Source organism: Nomascus leucogenys, chromosome 1a, assembly GCF_006542625.1.
Source record: "Nomascus leucogenys isolate Asia chromosome 1a, Asia_NLE_v1, whole genome shotgun sequence".
Classification (NCBI taxonomy): Eukaryota; Metazoa; Chordata; class Mammalia; order Primates; family Hylobatidae; genus Nomascus; species Nomascus leucogenys.
The window spans coordinates 82,558,199-82,579,411 of record NC_044381.1 but is presented as its reverse complement, the minus strand read 5'-3'; the positions used below and the strand labels follow the sequence as shown (position 1 = coordinate 82,579,411).

At 36.6% G+C, this 21,213-nt stretch overlaps 1 protein-coding gene across 5 annotated transcripts in view; it reads right to left on the bottom strand.

Annotated features, from left to right (window-relative positions):
• The window catches only part of FUT8 (fucosyltransferase 8), a 381,361-nt gene that overhangs the window by 154,979 nt on the left and 205,169 nt on the right, over positions 1–21,213 (bottom strand). For 4 of the 5 annotated variants that reach the window (XM_030812303.1, XM_030812283.1, XM_030812287.1 and 1 more), the window contains 3 exons: positions 14,696–14,811; positions 14,416–14,578; positions 1,005–1,119 (listed from right to left, as the gene is read on the bottom strand). In XM_030812303.1, coding sequence (XP_030668163.1) covers positions 1,005–1,119; positions 14,416–14,578; positions 14,696–14,811 — 394 coding nt within the window. Of the gene's footprint in view, positions 1–1,004; positions 1,120–13,603; positions 13,700–14,415; positions 14,579–14,695; positions 14,812–21,213 lie in introns of all 5 variants that reach the window. The other variant, XM_030812313.1, reaches the window with a different exon arrangement.

Below are 21,213 nucleotides of genomic sequence, written 5' to 3'. Positions count from 1 at the left end.
CCTGCACTATGGTCCTCTTATCTTAAATGGTCTCCCTGCTTCTAGTCTCTTCAAACAATCAAGTTCAACTAAAATACTACTTTCAGATTAATATCACTAAAGTACCACTCTCATCATACCATTTTTGTATGTAAAAGCTTTCAAAAGCAGGTTGTGACTCCAAAATAGAAAAATGCTTATGGCACATTAAGCAGAAAAACAAAATCAAAAATAAATTATTTTCTTACAAATATGTAAGACGGTGTGTACATATTAATAAGAACTAGAAAAGAACACAAAAAACTAACAGAAGTTAATTTTAAAGGGGCTGAGACCTGATGTTTACCAATACTTTCTATTTGTTATAATAACATTTATAAAACAAATAAGTAAAATCTTTCAGTGACCACTTACTGCTTATGTACCATAAAACTTAACCTCTGTAATCTGTTTCCAAGCCTACCTTTCCAACTTATTTTCCATCCCTCCTTTCACACAACCTAAAATTCCAGACAAACTGAACTGCCACACTTATCATATGGGTTCCTGTACTGTTCTTTCCCAGTTACGAGCCAACTGCTTACCTGATAACCTCCAGCTGGTACATTCTTTTCCTTCATTTCTGTGTGTCCAAATCCTATTTAACTATCTTTTATAGTTTAGTTCAAACAATACATTCTCTACAAGACTATCCCTGATGTCTCCTTACTCAAAACTCCAATAAGCATTTCATCTATTTCTCTCCTATAAAATGTTAAGATGCTATATTTGTATTGTATTGTGTGTGTGTGTGTGTGTGTGTACGTGTGTAAGAAGTAGCTCCCTTTAGGACAGGGTCTTTGTTTTAGCCATCTTTGTATTCCACTCAAGGCATAACATAGTGTCTTTCTGAATAAATATGTAAAATGTGTGAGTACTGATTTTCAAGAGCCAGGAAGACTAAAAACAACTAAAATTATTACTCTTAGTTATATTATGATCGTTCTTTTTTTCACTCAAATTTATTCTTAACCCAACCTTCTTACCTGAAGATATGTTATTCTCCGCTGAACCAGTTCTGTCAGATCTTTGGCCTCTTTTTCCCGCCAATCACCTGCTCCATCTGTCTGACTGAGGTAGTATAGATCCGTCATTATAGACCTGTTAAAACAAACAACAATGGAGGTCTAACTTATTTGTACTGCTTCACTGGATTACACAAAGTCTTAAGAAGAATGCCAGATTCCTCATAAAGATTGATGCTCATATTGACGCTGGTACTCATCTTTTATTTTCTATCAAGGTTGTGCAATTCAAAAATTAGTCTCTTAAAATCCAATATTCATTCCTATAGTAAATTTTCACTGTTGAGAAAATATACTGTTTTTGTTCAAGCTAGTCAGCTGCACTTGTTTCTCAACATAGACAAAGCACTACGAAGATCTGGAGGAAAGTGAATACGCAAAGCAAACAAATGAGTGAATTAACATAGAGAAAGAAGTTGACATTAGTATTTGTTAGTACTTCTTGGTTCTCTCTACCATCATTTCATGCCCCCTTTTAATTTTTCTCTTCATATTTAAACACTGAGTGACTGGAAAAAGATCAGAGGAAAATTTTTGCACAACTCTTAACAGTATAAACCAAGGGTCAGCAAATTTTTTCATTAACGGGCCAGATAGTAAATATTTCAGTCTCTACAGATCTGTAAGATCCTTCGCCTTTGTAGCAGAAAGCTGCCATAGATAATATGCAAATGAACAGGTGTGGCTGTGTTTGAATAAAACTGTATTTATAAAAACAGGCAATGAGCCAGATTTGGTCTCTGGGCCATAATTTGCTGAGTCCTGGTCTAAACTAATAAAATGATTGTTTAGCATCAGTAATTCCCACTCTGTGTAGCATCAGTAATTTCAATTACAACATGCTGGATTACCTGCAGAGTAAAGTAAAATCTCCAGTAAACTAAAAAGAGAAGCTTTACGGCTGCTACAAATGGTTTTATTTACATTGCATTAAATAAAAATTATGACTTGCATTTAGCAAGAAAGAAAAGTAAAAAGCAAGAGTCTCTGTTTGTCTAACATCCCCTACAAATCTGTTGGCAAATTTATAGCTAATTTCTAATTTTTCACATATCACCACCAGCACTTTTACCAACTGAGACACCATCTTCTCTCACCTGGATTACAACAACCTCCTAACAAGGTCTCCCTGCTTCCACCATTGCCTACGTCTAAAGCCTATTCTCAATATATCAGCCAGATCCTGTTATAACATCAGGCAAATAATGTTACTACTTTGTTCTTAACACGAATTGGCTCCTCAGCTCACTCAGAGTCAAAGCCAAAATTACTACTCTGACCTAAAAGACCCCACCCAATATGGCTCACTTTGATCTCACCTTTGTCTTTGATCTCATCTCCCACTACCATCCTCCTTGATTTCTCTATTTCAGTCACACTGGTTTTGTTGCTAACCCCTGACAGTGCCAAGTATATTCCTACTCCACAGCTTTTCTATTTGATCCTCCCTGCCCTGGAATGCTCTTTTCTCAGATATCTATTCACATGGCTCACCTAAATGACCTTGAAATCTTTGCTCAAATGTCACCATCTTCATAAGGTTTTCCCAGATTATCCCACTTAAAATTCCAACACTCCCTCCCATCACTCTCATCCCTTGGTTTTCCCTCTCCTCCTGTTTGAGTAGGTAGCTAGGCAGACATGAGAGGGCAGGAGAAGGCACCCCCTTAACCCCCAAGCAATGTCAGGCGACCATCAGGTGATGGTCAGGCAGTTGTTAAACTCTCTCTCTAAAATAATTTAACTGGTCGCAGCTGGTGCCAGGGAAAGGCAGTCTCCTAAATAGATAGAAAACAACTGAAGCTGGTCATCAGCAGCTTCCTGATAAGTTTTCAAGAGTTGTGTGAGCTGGCTCAAGCATGTGTACTAAGAGGCAAAATGGCAGACTTTAACTGTTATATGACCTTCCTCTAGGAACACTCAACTGGTAAGGAAAAAAAGCCTCAAATGAGCATGTGCACAACTTCGGTAAACACACTGCATATGCGATCCCTCCCAAGTGCTGGCAGGCCATTGCTCATGCAGACAGCCTACCCCAAGGAAAAATCAGGTAAGAAGAAATGCAAACCCCGGAACCACAGCAATATATACAGGCCCAAGTCAACGGTCAGACAGCACACTTGACTCTCTCAAGTCGCCCGCTTGGCCCTCTTACAAGTGTACTTTACTTCCTTTCATTCCTGCTCTAAAACACTTTAATAAACTCTTATTCCTGTTCTAAAACTTGCCTCAATCTCTCATGCTGCCTTATGTTCCCCTGGCCAAATTCTTTCCTCCAAGAAGGCAAGAATCGAGCTGCTGCAGGCCCGTATGGATTCACTGCTGCTAACACTCCTTCCCTGCTTATTTACTTTTTCTGTTTTCTAAGCAGTTACCATTTTCCAATATACAGTATTACTTACTTCTTATCTTTCTGCCCTACTAGAATTTAAGCTCCAAAAGAATGAACTTTTTTTTTATTGCTTCTTTTATTTTTTTGTTTTTTGTTGTTTAAAATCAGCATGTGGAACAGTGCATGTCACAGACAAAATATTCAATAAATATCTTTAGATGAATGAAAAAGTAGCAAAAGAAAAACCTTCAAGAGTTTATATAAGAGATAACAGTGATAATTTTTATCTTTTACAAATCCAGTTTGATGGTAGACAGGTTTGGGGAATAATCCTTACCCAGGTGTAGCTCCAGCTTCATCCCTTCTCCACACTGTATTAACTCCTCTGTTCAAGGCATGCTTAAGAGTATGGATTATTTGCTTATGAAAATCATAAAGTTAGAAATGTATTTATATTGTCAGAAAAATTACATGTCTAGAAATCACTTACAATGATTGTATTAACTAAAAACATAAAGCATTAGCTGGAGATTCCAAGAGTACTTAGAGAAAACTGATGTATTACAATAAATTAAAAAGAACAACAATAAATAGGTACACCTATTCTAAGTGCTTTACATTATTTCATTTAATTCTCACAATAATCTTACAAACTAGGTAAGAAATGGCAGGCATTGAGAGGTTAAATAATTTGCTCAAAGTCACAAAACTCAGAAATGTCAGAGTAGGAAATCAAACCCAAGCAATGAATTTTAAAGTCCAGGCTTCTAACTACTACACTAACAAATATCAAAGTAGGAGGTCCAGAGCACAATAATGTGTACTCTGCTCGATGTAAATATCCAAAAATCAGAAAGTCTGAATCACAGGAGAGCTTTGGGAGCCAGACATACCAATTTCTCAATTTTGGTTCTGCCTCCTACTAATTTTGTGTCCTAGGAAAATTATTTTGACATCTCTGAGACAAAGTATGAAAATACCTTCTCTATAGCTCTTTAAAAAATACACACAAAATAGTAATACATGTGGTAGCCGCTATATTTTTTTTTAATGCTGGAGGTCCTAAGAGAGTTATTTCTGAGCTTTTACATTGTGTCTGAAGAGCACCTACTAATAATTCTACTACCAAGAGGAAGGAGCCATTAGATGTGGGTAACAGTAACATGTGGTATTGATAATCAATTATAAAAATGATCCAATATTGAGTTCCCTATAACACCCTGTAGAAGGGGATTGATCAATGAGAAGGAATCACTTAAGAGATGGTGAAATATGCCCTCAACAACTGTGATTTGCCTAAGAGTATGTGACACAGTCTTAGTACTCTTTTATTCCTGATTCTTAACTAGATGCTAAACTATTTAGTAAAAATGCAATGGCAGCCCACAGGAAAGTCTTATTTACTATCACAGAAGCCATTAGAAGTACACATGATTAACAGAGAATACGTGATAATAGCCCCTTTTGAATAAAGTGAAACTATTAATTCAATTAAAAATTAAAAATCTTAGCCACCATTTAGACTATTCATCCTAAATTAATAGTGGAACAACTTTGAACAATGCTTTGGAACAACAGTTCCATTTGTGAAGCACTTTAGACATTTGTTTCATGTGTCAACTTTATCACACACAGGACACTTTGCAGGTTATCTACTTCCATTTTCACCCTTTTTAAACAGGCAAGAGGCCAATATGTGATGCCTTGTCCATTTTCTTATTTGTTATTCTCAGCTAGGATTCAAAACATTTTCTTTTCATGAAAGAGACTTTGGCTGCAAAAACCAAACCTACAATGCAAGAAATTAACCTGAGGTCTTTAGACTAGGCAAAGTTTCCACTTTAAAGTTTTTGCAGATTATAAAACTGAGTCCTCTATGGACTATTATGTAGACTACAGTACTTTTTTATAGTTACTGAGGGGGAAAGTCACTGTCTGTATGAAATTGTGAGTTGCTCATGGAAACACAGAAGTCTTTAACTATAATAGGGCTATAGGGCTTGGCTAAAACTTCATTTAAAACATATTCTCAGTTTCGTAAGCCTCTTTCCCATCACCCTCATCACACTCATTATTCTTTATATTTCATAGGTTTCATCATAATAGAATGTGGTCATTTGTTTTTTCCTACCTACCAAACAGGAGTAATCACAAAACTTGTTGCAAGTCTCAACTTTATATTCATTCATTTATTCATTTATTTATTTATTTATTTATTTATTTGAGACAGTTTCACTCTTGTTGCCCAGGCTGAAGTGCAGTCACAATCTCAACTCACTGCAACCTCCGCCTCCCAGGTTCAAGCGATTCTCCTGCCTCAGCCTCCCAAATAGCTGGGATTATAGGCATGCACCACCACACCCGGCTAATTTTTTCTATTTATAGTATTGACAGGGTTTCACCATGTTGGTCAGGCTTGTCTTGAACTCCTGACCTCAGCTGACTGGCCTCCCAAAGTGCTAGGATTACAGGTGTGAGCCACTGCGCAGGCGCAAGTCTCAGTTTTAAATAACAGTATCGTTCTGATGATGTCATACAATGGAATAAGCAGTTTATCAGCAAATGTCTGTTGAAGGAAAAAAGGGAATTCAATATGCTCTTAGTTTTACGTTAAACGTGTCACTACACACATGCACATAGGTGCACAAATGCACAGGAACACATACAGAAACAAAAAGCATTACATTTCATTGACAATCATCATATAGCCTCAAGGAGGTAAAAACTGCATTAGGTCTAATTTGGACAGAAGAGTCCCTTGAAATATAAGCATTAGCATGGTTTATACTTTCTTGTCATAGGACTCAAGACATTCCTTTACCATTGTGAATGAAAGCTGATCTCTACTTTTTTTAATAAATTAGTTTATGTCAATGTTTTTACCAAGTTTACATCAGTACTAAGTTTTGGCAATTAATTATTCACATTCATCTGTCTCTACCTAGAAAGCAGAATAACCAAGCAACTAGAAGACCAAACATCAAAGAAAAAAAAAAAATGAGTACACTAATTTTTTGTGATAATACAGTTAGGATATCAACATAAGTTACTGTAACTTCATGGCCCACTAATATTAAGCTTCTTTTTAAAATCTCTTGTTTCTTGGCCTCTCTGTTGGAGACCATAAAAGCAAGACAATTAAGTCCAGGATACAACCTTAAATTCAAACTAGTTCTTTCCTGATTCAATTATGTTTGAAAGTTATCATCCTGCAGTATTTATTTTTTGGTCAAAGACAAGAAGATAATCAAATCAGCAAGGGAACCACGGTGACTCAAAACCATTCTGCAGAAGCCCTGGGTTTTCAGTAACTCTACCCTGAAACCAAATCTCCTAAAAGAGTCCCAAAAAGCAGGGAATCTGGCTGTTGTGGTTTTGACTATGAACATATCAAGAAATCTAGTAAGTGGGCATACTAAAGACCTAGTATGAGATCAGGTCAAGGTTTGGGAAATAACAAAGCTAGGCAAGGTACCAGCAAAATAGTTGGCCATTTGAGGATACAATAAAGTTGCCTGAAGACACTGAGTAGAATATCATTTTTTGTTGTTGTTTTTTGTTTTTTGAGATAGAGTCTCACTCTGTCGCCCAGGCTGGAGTTCAGTGGCATGATCTCAGCTCACTGCAACCTCCACCATCCTGGGTTGAAGCAATTCTCCTGTCTTAGCTTCCCGAGTAGCTGGGATTACAGGCATGAGCCACATGCCTGATGAGCCTTTTTTGTATTTTTGTAGAGATGGGATTTCACCATGTTGGCCAGGTTGGTCTCAAACTCCCAGCCTCATATGATCCACCCTCCTCGGTCTCCCAAAGTGCTAGGATTACAGGCATGAGCCACCGCGCCCAGCCGAGTAGAACAGAATTTATGACTCTGAAAGCAAGACATCTACGACAGGTATTAAAACCTCTATGTCAAAAATTGGTTATGTTTTATGTTCTTTGTATTTTCTGCTAATTTCTGTATTTTTCTATTTTAATAGTCATAAAACTATTTAAAAAAAAAGACTTCTAGTCTGCCTCTATGCCACTGAGGAACCAAACACAAAGGGCTTTTTGTTTACGCCTGATTCAAAATTTGAGAGAAGTTTGGTCAGGCGTGGTGGCTCACGCCTATAATCCCAATATTTTGGGTAGCTAAGGCAGAAGGATTACTTGAGCACAGGAGTTCAAGACCGAGTTGGGCACCATGGCAAGTCCCCCTCTCTACAAAAAATAAAAAATCTAGCTGGGTGCAGGGACACATGCCTATAGTCCCAGCTACTCAGGAGGCTGAGGCAGGAGGATCACTTTAGCCCAGGTCATTTTTGCACCACTGTGCTCCAGCCTGGGTGACAGAGAGAGACACTGCCTCAAAAAAAAAAAAAAAAAAAAAAAAAACAGAGACGTTCCCCCTAAGGGCCAGCAGAGAGATGGAATCCAGGCAAGAAGGTGAAGGAATATTAACGTTTATGGGGGTAAATGTGACTAAGATTTACTCTCAAAGTCAAATCCATGGGCAAATCTGCATCATGGGCAAGAAAAATTACTTGAGTTTTGTCCAAAGCTGCTTTTACTTTGGTTTGCTCCTGCAGCAAAAATAAGCAATGCTAAGGAGACAGGCAAGAAAACAAAGCTCCTTATTGCCTCCCTTATCTCAAGGAGGAACTTCAGGATGCCACCATCTTGACAACTGACACAGGTGGGGAAAACTCCAGAAGGATGACAACAAAAATAGCTTATACTATCATATATAAGACAATTATGTTACTTTGGTGAGTGATGTCCACTAGGCTTACGTTTAGTTTCCAGGCCTTAACATTTTTCCTATTGAGTCTTTCAATACTCTGCCTTTATCTGTGCCAGCTCTGCAGAGTCTAAGAGTTAAGTTTTCCTAATGTATTAATAGGTCTGACCAGAGCCTACTAGAATCTATAATGTGTCAAGCACTATGTAAAGTATTTTATATATTTTCCCTCATTTAATCATCACAATGCTGTGCTACAGGAATATCCCCGTATGTAGAACAGAAAAAGCTCAGAAAAGCTAAGTATTTGGCAATTAAGAGAACGGATTTTGGAGTAAAACCGTTCTGTTACTTAGCCTGTGTTAAGCCACCTAATTTCTCTAGAACTGAATATTACTTTAGTTATAAAAAAGGAACTAAGCTAGGCGCAGTGGCTCATGCCTGTAATCCCAGCATTTTGGGAGGCCAGAGTAGGCGGATCACCTGAGGTCAGGAGTTTGAGACCAGCCTGGCCAACATGGTGAAATCCTGTCTCTACTGAAAATATGAAAATTAGCCAGGCGTGGTGGCATGTGCCTGTAGTCCCAGCTACCCAGAGGCTGGGGCACAAGAATCGCTTGAACCTGGGAGGCGGAGGTTGCAGTGAGCCAAGATCGTGCCACTGCACTTCTGCCTGGATGATAGAGCGAGACTCCGTCTCAAAAACAAAAAGGAACAACTTTGGGAGGCCGAGGTGGATGGATCACCTGAGGTCAGGAGTTCAAGACCAGCCTGGCCAACATGCAGAAACCCTATCTCTACTAAAAACAAAAAATTAGCTGGATGTAGTGGCGGGCGACTGTAATGCCAGCTGCTCAGGGGGCTGAGACAGGATAATCGTTTGAACTCGGGAGGTGGAGGTTACAGCGAGCTGAGATCGTGCCACTGCATTGCAACCTGGACAACAAGAGCGAAACTCCATCTTAAAAAAAAAAAAAAAGGAACAAATAGGCCAGGCGTGGTGGCTCACGCCTGTCATCCTAGCATCCTAGCACAAATAGGCCGAGGTGGGTGGATCACGAGGTCAAGAGCTCGAAACCATTCTGGCCAACATGGTGAAACCCTGTCTCTACTAAAAATACAAAAATTAGCTGGGCATGGTGGCGTGCGCCTGTAGTTCCAGATACTCAGGAGGCTGAGGCAGGAGACTCACTTGAATCCGGGAGGCAGAGCTTGCAGTGAGCCGAGATCGCACCACTGCACTCCAGCCTGGAAACAGTGAGACTCTGTCTCAGAAACAAACAAACAAACAAAAACAAGAACAAATAATGCATACCTTGTAGGACTACTGTACTGATAAAATAACAATGAATGCAGAACCTTTATCATAGTGACTGGCATGTAAGAAATCCTTAGTAAGTGATTATTTTTAATCTAAAATCATTCTTAAGTTTGTAAATCACACCCAAAAGATGTGTGGTAGTAGGAAGCAAAACAGAATTAGAGCTACTAGATGAAAAACACCCTTTTCCACCTGGAGATTCTTCTTCTAATGCAAACTTTATTTTAGGAGACAGTGTTCCATTACAGGAGATGAAGAATCATCATCTGACTGATAGAGACTAAGTGATGAGCAGAATAAGGATGACTTCATAAAGAAATGTATCCCTTTGCACATGAATATTAGGATGAATGTTCCAGCACCACTTGAAAATAAGCTTGGATTCCTTAGAAGACAATCATACAAAAACATTTTGTTCAAAGAAATCCAAAATTCAAGAAAGAATATTCACATTCCAGCTTAATATAAGTCTCAATCAAACCACATCTCAAAAGAACTGAGTAAGATCTTCCTTCCTCCTTTCCTCTCTCTCTCTCTCTGTGTTTGTGTGTATATGAAATAAAACACAAAGAATAGAAGGTTTGAAGGTTCACCAAACTTAACTTTTCAAGAGTGGGAATATCATTCTTGGACCTTCCAAAGAGAATGAAAATACAAGCTACTGGGCAACAACTATGATCATAAACTTAAAAAAATCTGTAAGCTATTAACCTATCAATCTTTCCCACTGTACCCCTTATTTGAATCAAAGTCATTTCCTTTGTTACATAATCTCCCACAATGTCTTTTTGTACATTAGCAAATCAGCATAATTAACATAAGTATCGTTCACTATCTGGAGAATACCATTTAGTCTAAGCACAGCTGCCCTATATATTACTGATAATGAGATGATGCAAACTAGGTAGGGGAGATGAGATTGCTACTTTATCAGATTGTTTTTCAATAGTTTCAGTCAACACAGTTGAAAAATGGCTCATCTCCTGTACTTTAGTTTTATAATTGTTATAAATTACCATAAACAGAACTTGGTAAAAAAAATAAATAAATGAATAAATTTTAAAAAATTATGGTAATTTAAAAAGCAGAAAGAAACAGCTTTGGTACCCTTTTCATAAACTCGTATCTGGCAATATGAAGATGACAAAAAGAATCAGAGCAACAGTGATTAAGTTAAACATGTCTCTGCATCAGCCTGAAAGGTTGATAAGACAAGACTCCATGATATGCTTAGAGGTTGAGGTACACATCTAAAAAACAAAACAAAACAAAAAAACAGGAACAAATCCATAGGTTCAGCCATAAATCCACAGCACTGAACCTACAATACTAGATAAATAGTAAAACTACAATGGCAAAAATACTTACTCTAAACCGCTTAATTCTCTCTACTGCAAAGAGGTAGGCTAGGGTCAATTCATGATCAATGATATCAAAAGCTACAAGTATATTTAACTGTATTATTGGGAAGAATGGTCACATGCAATCACTAGAATGAAATAATCATTTAAAAATCTAGTGATGCTAAAACTTGATATCAATATAGCAGATAATAATTAATATGCTACTCGAAATTTATTACACCATCAACACCTCTAAATTCTTAAAACAGCCTGTAAAAGCTTCTAAAAGCCCAAGAATATTACCAATTACTACCAGTTGATTACTCAACTGTGGCTGCAGGCAGAGATTAGGCTCTACTAGTTACTAGCTATCAAGGCCAATCAGGTAAATAAATAGTATTTTGCTAAAAATCTCAGGTGAGTTGAATCTTAGATCAAACTTATCATATTTGGCCCCCTGGCTGCATTTTAATGCCTGGTAATGCAAGTGATTAACAACAGGAGCCAGATTCCAGAAGAGAAAACATGGTGCCCTGACTACTAGGGAACAGCTTCAAGTGGGCAACAAAGGAGTCATCTTCCCCCCACAACTCACTGATGGGGTCACTAACCTACAGAGAAATATGATTTTTACCAGGAAACACAGGCATCGGTGGTGAACTCACAAAGAGAAACAGGGAGTCTGTAGTTGTAGTTCTCAAAGACCAGCAACTGTAGCAGCCCTTAGTATTACTACTACTATTATGATCTGTTTTTCACCACAGAACACTTCTGACACCAAATGTGTGCGTTTTCCACATCAGATAATTCTCCAAATCTCTGTGGACACCAATTAGGTAGTGACATAAACTACCCAGAATTAGCCCAGACCTCTCAGTTCCATAATACTACACCCCACTTCAGATGCCATCGCAAGTACAAAGTGGCCAGGGTACCCACACTCTGTCAAATTTGGCTACAAATCAGGGGCTCCCACAATGAACTACTCAAGTTCAATAATCTGCTAATAATCTTCTAACCCAGGTAGAAGGCTGCAAAACCCTAACAGAGCCCAAGACTCAGGAGGGCTCTTTTACGAAGGCAGGCCCATACCCAGGTGGCAGCCTCACTGACTATGGTCCCAGCTACAGACCTAGAAACCTATACACTATAATTTGAGCCAATGTAAAAATAAAATGGACTTTTGTATAATATAAAAATTACCAGAGGAAAACATAAAAGTTTGTTTTGATTTTAATTCTTATACTTAAGGATCTTGAAAATGGTCAGTAAAAGAGTATATTCTATATAATAAAAGTCCTTTCTATTTGTACGTCCATCAGTTTAAGGGTTATTTCTCTAATGTTTAATTGTGTTTTGCTCATTATTTGTATTACTGCATTCTAATCTGGCTTCCTGGAGTTAAATTACTACCCTATGAAGTTATGTCCCAGGTTCATTGTCATTTCTGTTAAAGACAGGAAAATAAACTGACTTGGGTACCCTTACTTACCATTTTTGTTTTCAATGAACTACCATTATTTAACATATACTAAATGGCACTGTAAGGAATCATAATAATTCAACAACAAAAAAAAAAATGGAAAATTGATTTATATCAGTTTCTCAGGGGCCCGTTTATTATATTCACTTTTCATTTGTACATATGGTCACAAAACATATGCAAGTTATATACATAAATTATATTAATATTTACAAAATAATTCCTTAAAGAATTATTTCAATTCAGCTGGACATGGTAGCCCATGCCTGTAGTCCCAGCTATGCAGGAGGCTGACGAGGGAGGATCACTGGAGACCAGGAGTTCAAGACTGGCCTGGGTAACACAGAGAGACCTCCACATCTAAAAAAATATGTATTTATATATATATATATATTTATATTTATATTTTTTATATATATATTTATATATATTTTATATATGTTTATATATTTATATATATTTTTATATATTTATATATTTATTTATATATATGCATATTTATATATATATTTATTTAGATATATATTTATATATATATGAATTAATTTTTTAAAAGACTGGAAAATTAAATTCTCAAGTTATTTGATTACTCAAATCTTTTTTTTGAGACAGAGTCTTGCTCAGTTGCCCAGGCTGGAGTACAGTGGCATGATCTCTGCTCACCACAACCTCTGCCTCCCAGGTTCAAGTGATTCATGGGCCTCAGCCTCCCAAGTAGCTGGGATCACAGGCATGCGCCACCATGGCTGGCTGAGTTTTGTATTTTTAGTAGGGATGGGGTTTTGCCATGTTGGCCAGGCTGGTCGCAAACTCCTGGCCTCAAGAGATCTTCTTATCTCAGCCTCCCAAAGTGCTGGGATTACAGGCATGAGCCACCATGCCCAGCCCAATTACTCAAATCTTAAAATTAAACATTCCATCAGAAGTCAGTGGCCAAAATTCTCCTTTACATACAGCATAGTCTACCCAAGTCAAATTCTCTTCAGATCTGAATTGTCCTACAAAACTGTGATAAGCAAAGAACACAAGCACAAAATCCCATTTAAGAGAAGCTTCCTGCCTAGAATCAGCTTTAGGGCAGAGAAATATTAACGACAGAATTAGTCAGCATTTGGTTTAGTGGTCTAAGTATGGCCTGACTGCAAGCTGGGCTAAATATATCAAAAAGTCTGTCCAATGTGTGGCCTAATAATTTACTGCCCCTTGAAATCCATGCTATCATATTTCTGTAGATTCATTAATGCTAAAATGATTCCAATAGACAGATTTTTATTTATAATTTCACCTAAAACAACCAAGCAATTTTTCAAAATCATTGTAATATTGCTGCTGATGTTAATAAATATGAAATCTCTTACTTGTATGGGGTAATTCTTTTCACAGTAGTAGGTTGTGCTAATACAACAATTTTTCTTTTATTGTTCACTAATGAGACGGTAATTGCCATCAGAATCCTACTGGGAACATAGACTTTTAAATATAATAGGCCTAAAGACAGGTTTCACTGTATTTATAATGATTTTCAGATACATTTTGTTCTGCATGAACACAACAGCACCAAAATGTTTTCTTTTCTGTGGAAGATAAACTTCGTATTATTTAGCAATGTGTGCATAGGAGAAACAAATTTAACTAGGCGGATCTCAGGTTCCTCTTTCCAGCAACTAATGAAAGAACAATGAACAGAATGCTCCTTTTTACTTAAATAAAAAAAAAATCCTGTTAACCTTTCATTAGAAATCCTTAAAAAAATGCTATTTTAAAGTTTTTAATGTTTGAATTAGAAATGTAACCATAGGACTCTCTATGAGTTCCAATGTACTGCAATGCAAAACTGCATACTCCACTTCAAATACTGATTATACATAAAGAACATTTATAGAAAGATATTTTAATGTATTGTTGGCTGGCACCACTACCTTCAGAATTTATTTAGAATGTAAAGATTTCTAGAAATACATTTTAATTAATACTTTCTGGTGGTATATTTTGGTTGATGAACTGCACTTGGCAATTACCATCCTTTGGGACCTCAGGTACTCTTCTCCTCTTAAATATTGTAGGTGCTATTAATATTTACCACTCAACAGATGGATTAACAAGTCTGTTTCTCATTTTTAGATTATAATCTTTTCTAAAGCCCAAATAAAATGTGAAAGGAGAATAGTACCTTTCATGATGTCCTAAATCCAAAAGAAATTCATCTGCATGTCTTTGGAGTTCATTTCCTTCTAAGTTCTTTAATTTCTTTAATTCACTCTGTAGGAAAAACCAGAGCTCTTTAGCTCCATTTTCAATCCTCCTCCTCAGGATTTCATGATCCTTCCCCAGACCTGCAGTCAAAGAATAGAGAGTTGTAGCATTTCCAACATTTTGATAAAAGGAAACTTTCAATTATCTGTGCTAAAGCCCATATACTGATGAGGGAAAAACAATGTATAATCACCTACCATTTCTGGTCTGTTTCTTGTAATTTTCAATCTGTTCTTTGGCCTTAACAAGCTGCTCTTCTAAAACGCGTACTCTTCCTATAGCTGGCCCCTGATCAATGGGGCCTTCTGGTATCCTATAGTTTAGGGAAGAAAATGTAAACATTTAGCTTTTAAACTGTGCAACAAAATACAAGCTCACTTTCTAAAACATTTATACTGTAAACTCCATAAATCGTAGAACCATATAGCACAAAAGAAGTATCAAATGGAATTTTCTCTTCAAAGGTATAGGATTAACCAATGAAATGGACAATGAAATGATAATAAAGAAAAATAGAAAATAATAATCTACTTCAGAAATCTATGATCTTCTAGGAGTTAACAAACCTCTAGAGCTTTCATCCCCAGAGTACCACGATCAGTGGCAAAGTGGTTAATTCTTCATTAGCATTGAGAGTAACAAAAGTGAAGGGAAAAGTAAACAAAAGGCTTAAAGGGAATAAGGAAGCATATCTGAACATGTGTCTAAGGACATGCTCAAACATCAAATATAATGTATTTCTAAATTAATTACAATATCAGACTATGTAAATCTGTCTTTCAATTCATGACGTTAGACTACTAAGCATTGGTTTTATATAGAAAAAAAGAAAGACAAGAGTAGAAGATAAAACATATTAGAAAAAAATTGGGCCAGGTGTAGCAGCTCATGCCTGTAATTCCAGCACTTTGGGAGGCCCAGGTAGGAGGATCACTTGAACCCAGGAGTTCATGGCCAGCCTGGGCAACACAGCAATCCCCCGTCATTACAAAAAATAAAAACATTAGCTGGGTACATGGTGGTATGTGTCTGTAGTCCCACCTACTCAGGAGACTAAGGTAGGAGGATGGCTTAAACCATCCTTGAACCATAGTTCAAGATTACAATGAACTGTGATCATGTCACTGCATTCTAGTGTAGGCAGCAGAGTGAAACTCTGTCTCGAAAAAATAAAAATAAAAAATTGAGGATTATTGTTCTATTCATTTCTATCAGCAACAAAAACAATCAGTCAATAATATAAAATGTTGGAACACAGAACAGCAATCCAATATCTTTTACTTATATTATCAACCTCTCTGTTCAACTTAATTCCAAACTGTACTTGTTCCTGTTTTGTTTTTATGTGACTTATGGCAGTATACTGTACTCCACTTTGATGTACATAATACAAATTTGTGGTAGGCTAAACAAAGGTCTCCCATAACCTAATCATGAAATCTGTGAATATTACTTTTTATGGCAAAAGAAACTGAATATATAATTAAGGATTTTGAGATTGGATTATCTAGGTGAGCCATTTTGTAATAACAAGTGTCTTCATAAGAGGAAGGTAGAAGAAGATTTTACTACAGAAGAGGAAAAGGTTATGTGGCTGTTAGCTTTGAAGACGGAAGAAGCAACCATGAGCAAGGAACTCATTTTTAGAAACTGGAAAAGGCAAACAAATGAACAAACAAAAATACCCTAGATGCTCTCCTAGAGCTTCTCTAGGGAATCCAGCCCTGCTGACATCTTGGTTTCAGTCCAGTGAGACTCATTTCAGATCTCTGGCCTCCAAAACTCTTAAGAGAATAAATTTATGTTGTTTTAAGCCATAAAGTTTGTGGTATTTGTCAAAGCAGCAATAAGAAATTAATACATACATATATTGATCCTTTTACAAAATTGTCCTAAAGATTACATAGCTGATTTTTCTTTCAAAGTCTATTTAAATGAGGAAATGTCTGTAAAAGTACTTAGCACAGTGTCTGGCAATAAATTTTATGAAGGCTATTATTATATCTGAGCTTTGTCATTTTAGAGATGAGCTGTAATCTCAAAAAGTCTGGGCTATCTATTCTTACCATCAAGACCAGTTTAAGGGAACTTAAGTTTTAAATTATAGTTGGCAGAACTTAAATTCAGATGTCAACATAGTCTTTTTTTTTTTTTTGACACAGTCTCGATTTGTCACCCAGGCTGGAGTACAATGATGGGATCTTGGCTTGCCACAACCTCTGCCTCCCAGATTCAAATGATTCTCATGCCTCAGCCTCCTGAGCAGATGGGATTACAGGCATGTACCAACATCCCTGGCTAATTTTTTTACATTTTTAGTAGAGATGGGGTTTCACTGGGTTGGCCAGGCTGGTCTCAAACTCCTGGCCTCAAGTGATCCGCCCACCTCAGCCTCCCAAAGTGCTGAGATTACAGGTATGAGCCACCGCGCCCAGCCAACATAGCCTTTTGATGCAAACACTCTGATACAAAAGGTTTTTTTATAGCTTCTCTAACATTTTTTATATAACCTGATAAAGCCAAATTAACTGTCAATTACCTACACTACTTCAGAATACATGTTTAATAAAGTAGCTATTGTTACAGCTATACCAAAGTAATTGGAGACATTTTATAATTTCCTGTAAAATTGTATGCATTAACATTGAACAAGAGCATAAAAAGTAACTATCCTCCAATCATGAGTGTCCAAGACTATAGAATAGGAATGAAAAAGCCTTCATTTGTATAAGCACAAAGTGAATAATAATAAAATACAGTAGTTAGGTGCACAATTACCCAATTTATGAGCACGCATACATTCACAAATGAGGCATGTCCAGGTATATAGTTTTTTAAAGTTATGTTTCTACAAGTTGGCTCTTAATCTCTTTCTGAATTGGGTGGCTGGTTTCTAGGAAACAATTTGAAAATAGAATAAAACTTCAATCTCTTGGGATTTATTTTGGCAGCAATATGCCAAAGGACAGGAATGTCCTTTTTCAGAACATATTTTAGTGATAGAAAAATTGACAATAGAAAGATTATGTCTAGGTTCTCCTTTTTATCTCTTTCTTCAAATACTGGTGGAATAAACATCAGAGGCAAAACAGCCATGAAAAAAATAGCATGTGATCTTTTCAGTAGCTTTCCACAAAGATTTCCAATCTAATTCTAATAAAACATAACGGAATTAGTAATCTGTATTACCTAATAATCTAATCCAACTGTGGAAAAAAAAACTGTAGAAAAGAAAAGTAGTGGAAAAATCACTCTAAAAAAAAAATACAGAAGAACTATTCTTTCCAAACTCCATCCAGAAAAGAGTCCATATGCACGAACGGTTTCTTTTCTGAATACTTAGGGAACAGAATGCTTTCTTATCATATTCACCATACCAAAGATACGGATAGATAAGACTTCCACTTCTAGCCAAGACATTTACCATCCTGCCTGAAACAACTCAAAATCCAGGTTAGATGTATTAAACAATGATCTAATAAAACTGCAATCAGGCAACAAAGGGCAGTGATCGCCAGAGAAGGAAAACAAATGATGACAGCCCTGTGACTGTCCCAGCTTACTGCATTCAGAGAGTTTCCAGACCACAGTGTACAGAGGGGAAATGCAGATGGAGCCAGTACATTCACTGAGTTGAAGAAATGGAGCTAAGAGTCTAAAAAGACCAAGACAAGAGTTTGAATAAGAGAGAACTGTAGAGGAGAGAGAACTCCAGAAATCTGCAAAGGTACCATTTTGGAATCAGCAGAGTACTCATCAGCACACACACATAAGGAACTATTCAGGCTGGGGAAAGAACTCTCCAAAAGGATTAGAAGAAGTAATACCTGGCATTCATACAGATTAGGTAGAAACAGTTCCTGATCCTACCAGCCAAACTAGAAAACCGTAATTCATGGGACGCTGGGTAAAATGCTCAGAAGGATTTGGCCTCAATAGCAGGAAAATGTACCCCAGACCAAACATTGCTAAGGTCCTGCTTAACAATTATTAAAAGACAAAATAGGATCAAATTATTTTAAAATAACATAACTACATCCCAGAACAAAATTTAAGAATATTTGTAAATTACACAAGAGCTTCTAGTAACAAACAAGGTAAAATTCATGTCTGGAATCCACAAAAGTTACCGGGCTTACAAAAAAATACAAGAAAAGACAACCCATAAAGAAGAGTGAAATCAATCTATCAAAACCAACTCAAAACTGACACAGATGTTAGAATCGCCATAGAAATAACAGTTATTATGACTGTATTTCATATGTTCAAAAGTTAGAGACAGGGAAGATATAAAAAAGATGTTAAATTTTTAATAGCTAGGCCAGGTGCGGTGGCTCATGCCTATAATCCCAGCACTTTGGGAGGCTGAGGTGGGCAGATCACCTGAGGTCGGGAGTTCAAGACCAGCCTGGGCAACATGGTGAAATACCGTCTCTATGAAACATACAAAAATTAGCCAGGCATGGTGGCAGACGTCTGTAATCCCAGCTACTCAGGAGGCTGAGGCAGGAGAACTGCTTGAACCCAAGAGGCAAAGGTTGTAGTGAGCCGAGATCACGCCTCTGCACTCCAGCCGGGGTGGCAGAGTGAGACTCCATCTCAGAAAAAAAAAAGAAAGAAAGAAAGAAAAAATTTTAATAGATACCCAAGTTGAACTACTACAGATGAAAACCATAATGTCTGAAATGAAAAATATAAAGAATGAGATTTACTGCAGATTATATATTGTAGCATCTACCCTAAGAAACTAAGAAAAGAAGAGCAAATGAAACTCCGATTAAGTGGAAGAAACGAAGTAATAAAGATCAGAGAGGCGATCAATAAAATGGAGAAAAAGAAAAATAGATAAAAACCAATGAAAACTAAAATCTGGTTCTTTAAAAAATGAAAATCAATTAAACTGGCAAACATTTCCTAATAAATATTTTTGGTTTTATAGGCCAACAAGCAAAATCAAGGCTATTACATAGGTATACATATCTATAACACTTAAAATGTAACAACTTAAAAATGGAAAATCATTCTTAGCTTGCTGGCCATGAAAAAAAAAGGTGGTTGGTAGGATGTGACCCATGAGCCATAGTTTGCCAACCCCTATTCTAGCCACACTGAGCAAAAAACCTAGAAGGACTACTTCTTTCTATAAAGCTAATATTATCCGGATATCAAAACCAGAGAAAGATATAGTAAGAAAAAAAATTACAGAACAATATCTCTCATGAACACCAATATAAAAATTATAAAAAATTTTAGCAAACCAAACCCAACCATATGTAATGTAGATAGTAAATCATGATTAATCAAGGTTTATCCTAGAAATGCAAGATTGGTTTAGCATTAAAAAATAAATCAATGTAATTCTTCCTATAAACAAAATTTTTTTTAAACAAAATTTTACAAAACACATTATCTGAATACACTCAGAAAAAGGATTTAACAAAAGTCTAATGCAAATTCCTGATAATAAGTGTCAGAAATGGCCGGGTGCAGTGGCTCATGCCTGTAATCCCAGCACTTTGGGAGGCCGAGGCGGGCGGATCACCTGAGGTTGGGAGTTCGAGACTAACCTGACCAACATGGAGAAACCCCGTCTCTACTAAAAATATAAAATTAGCCAGGCATGGTGGTGCATGTCTGTAATCCCAGCTACTCGGGAGGCTGAGGCAGGAGAATCACTTGAACCTGGGTGGCAGAGGTTGTGCTGAGCCGAGATTGTGCCACTGCACTCCAGCCAGGGCAACAAGAGCAAAACTTCGTCTCAAAAAAAAAAAAGTGTCAGAAACTAGGAAATTAAGGAAATTTCCTCAACCTGATACCAATCATCTATTAAAAACTTACTGTTAACACCATAGGCTAATAGTGAAAGCACAAATATATTTCCCCTAATATCAGAAACAAAACAAGGATGTCCTCTCTCACCACTTCCATTCACCACAATATTGGAAATTCTAGCCAGTAGACCAAGGCAAGAAAAAGGCATTCAAATTGGAATTAAAGAAGCGAAGCTATCCTTGGTTCACATAACATGATAATCTATGTTGAAAATCTGATGTTGTTTAACAAGGTTGCAGAATATAACATCAACATACAAAATTCAATTCTATATTTCTATATTCTATATTCTAGCAAAAAAATTTGAAAATTAATATTTAAAACCACGTTATTAGTTACAATAGCATAAAAAATGAAAAAAATTAAGTATCAATCTGGCAAAAGATGGGCACGACTTACAAATTTAAAATTATAAAACAACACTGAATTTGTTTAGAAATTGACAGGCCAGTACTAAAATTCACATGGAAATATAAACATCTAGAATACTCAATACAAATCAGAAAAAGATAAAACTAAAAGGCAAACACCATCTGATATCAAGATCTATTATATCTGGCTTGAGTTGGTGTTTGAATGACTGAATGAATGAATGAACAAAAATTTTAAAAATTTAAAAAAAGTTTTTAAAGACCTATTATAAAACTACATACAATAATCAAGACAGTGAGGTACTAGTATAAAGACAGATGACAAAGAGCATAATGAAACAGAAGAGAGTCCAGGAATAGGCCCACACATAAATGGACACTCAATTTATTTTTTAAATAAAGTCACAAAGATAATTTAGCAGACAAAGGACAGTTTTTACAAGAGGAAAACAAGAAATATACCTTTCTGACCCAACTCAGTTCAGCAAAGTTATCTTAGCTATGACAGAAAG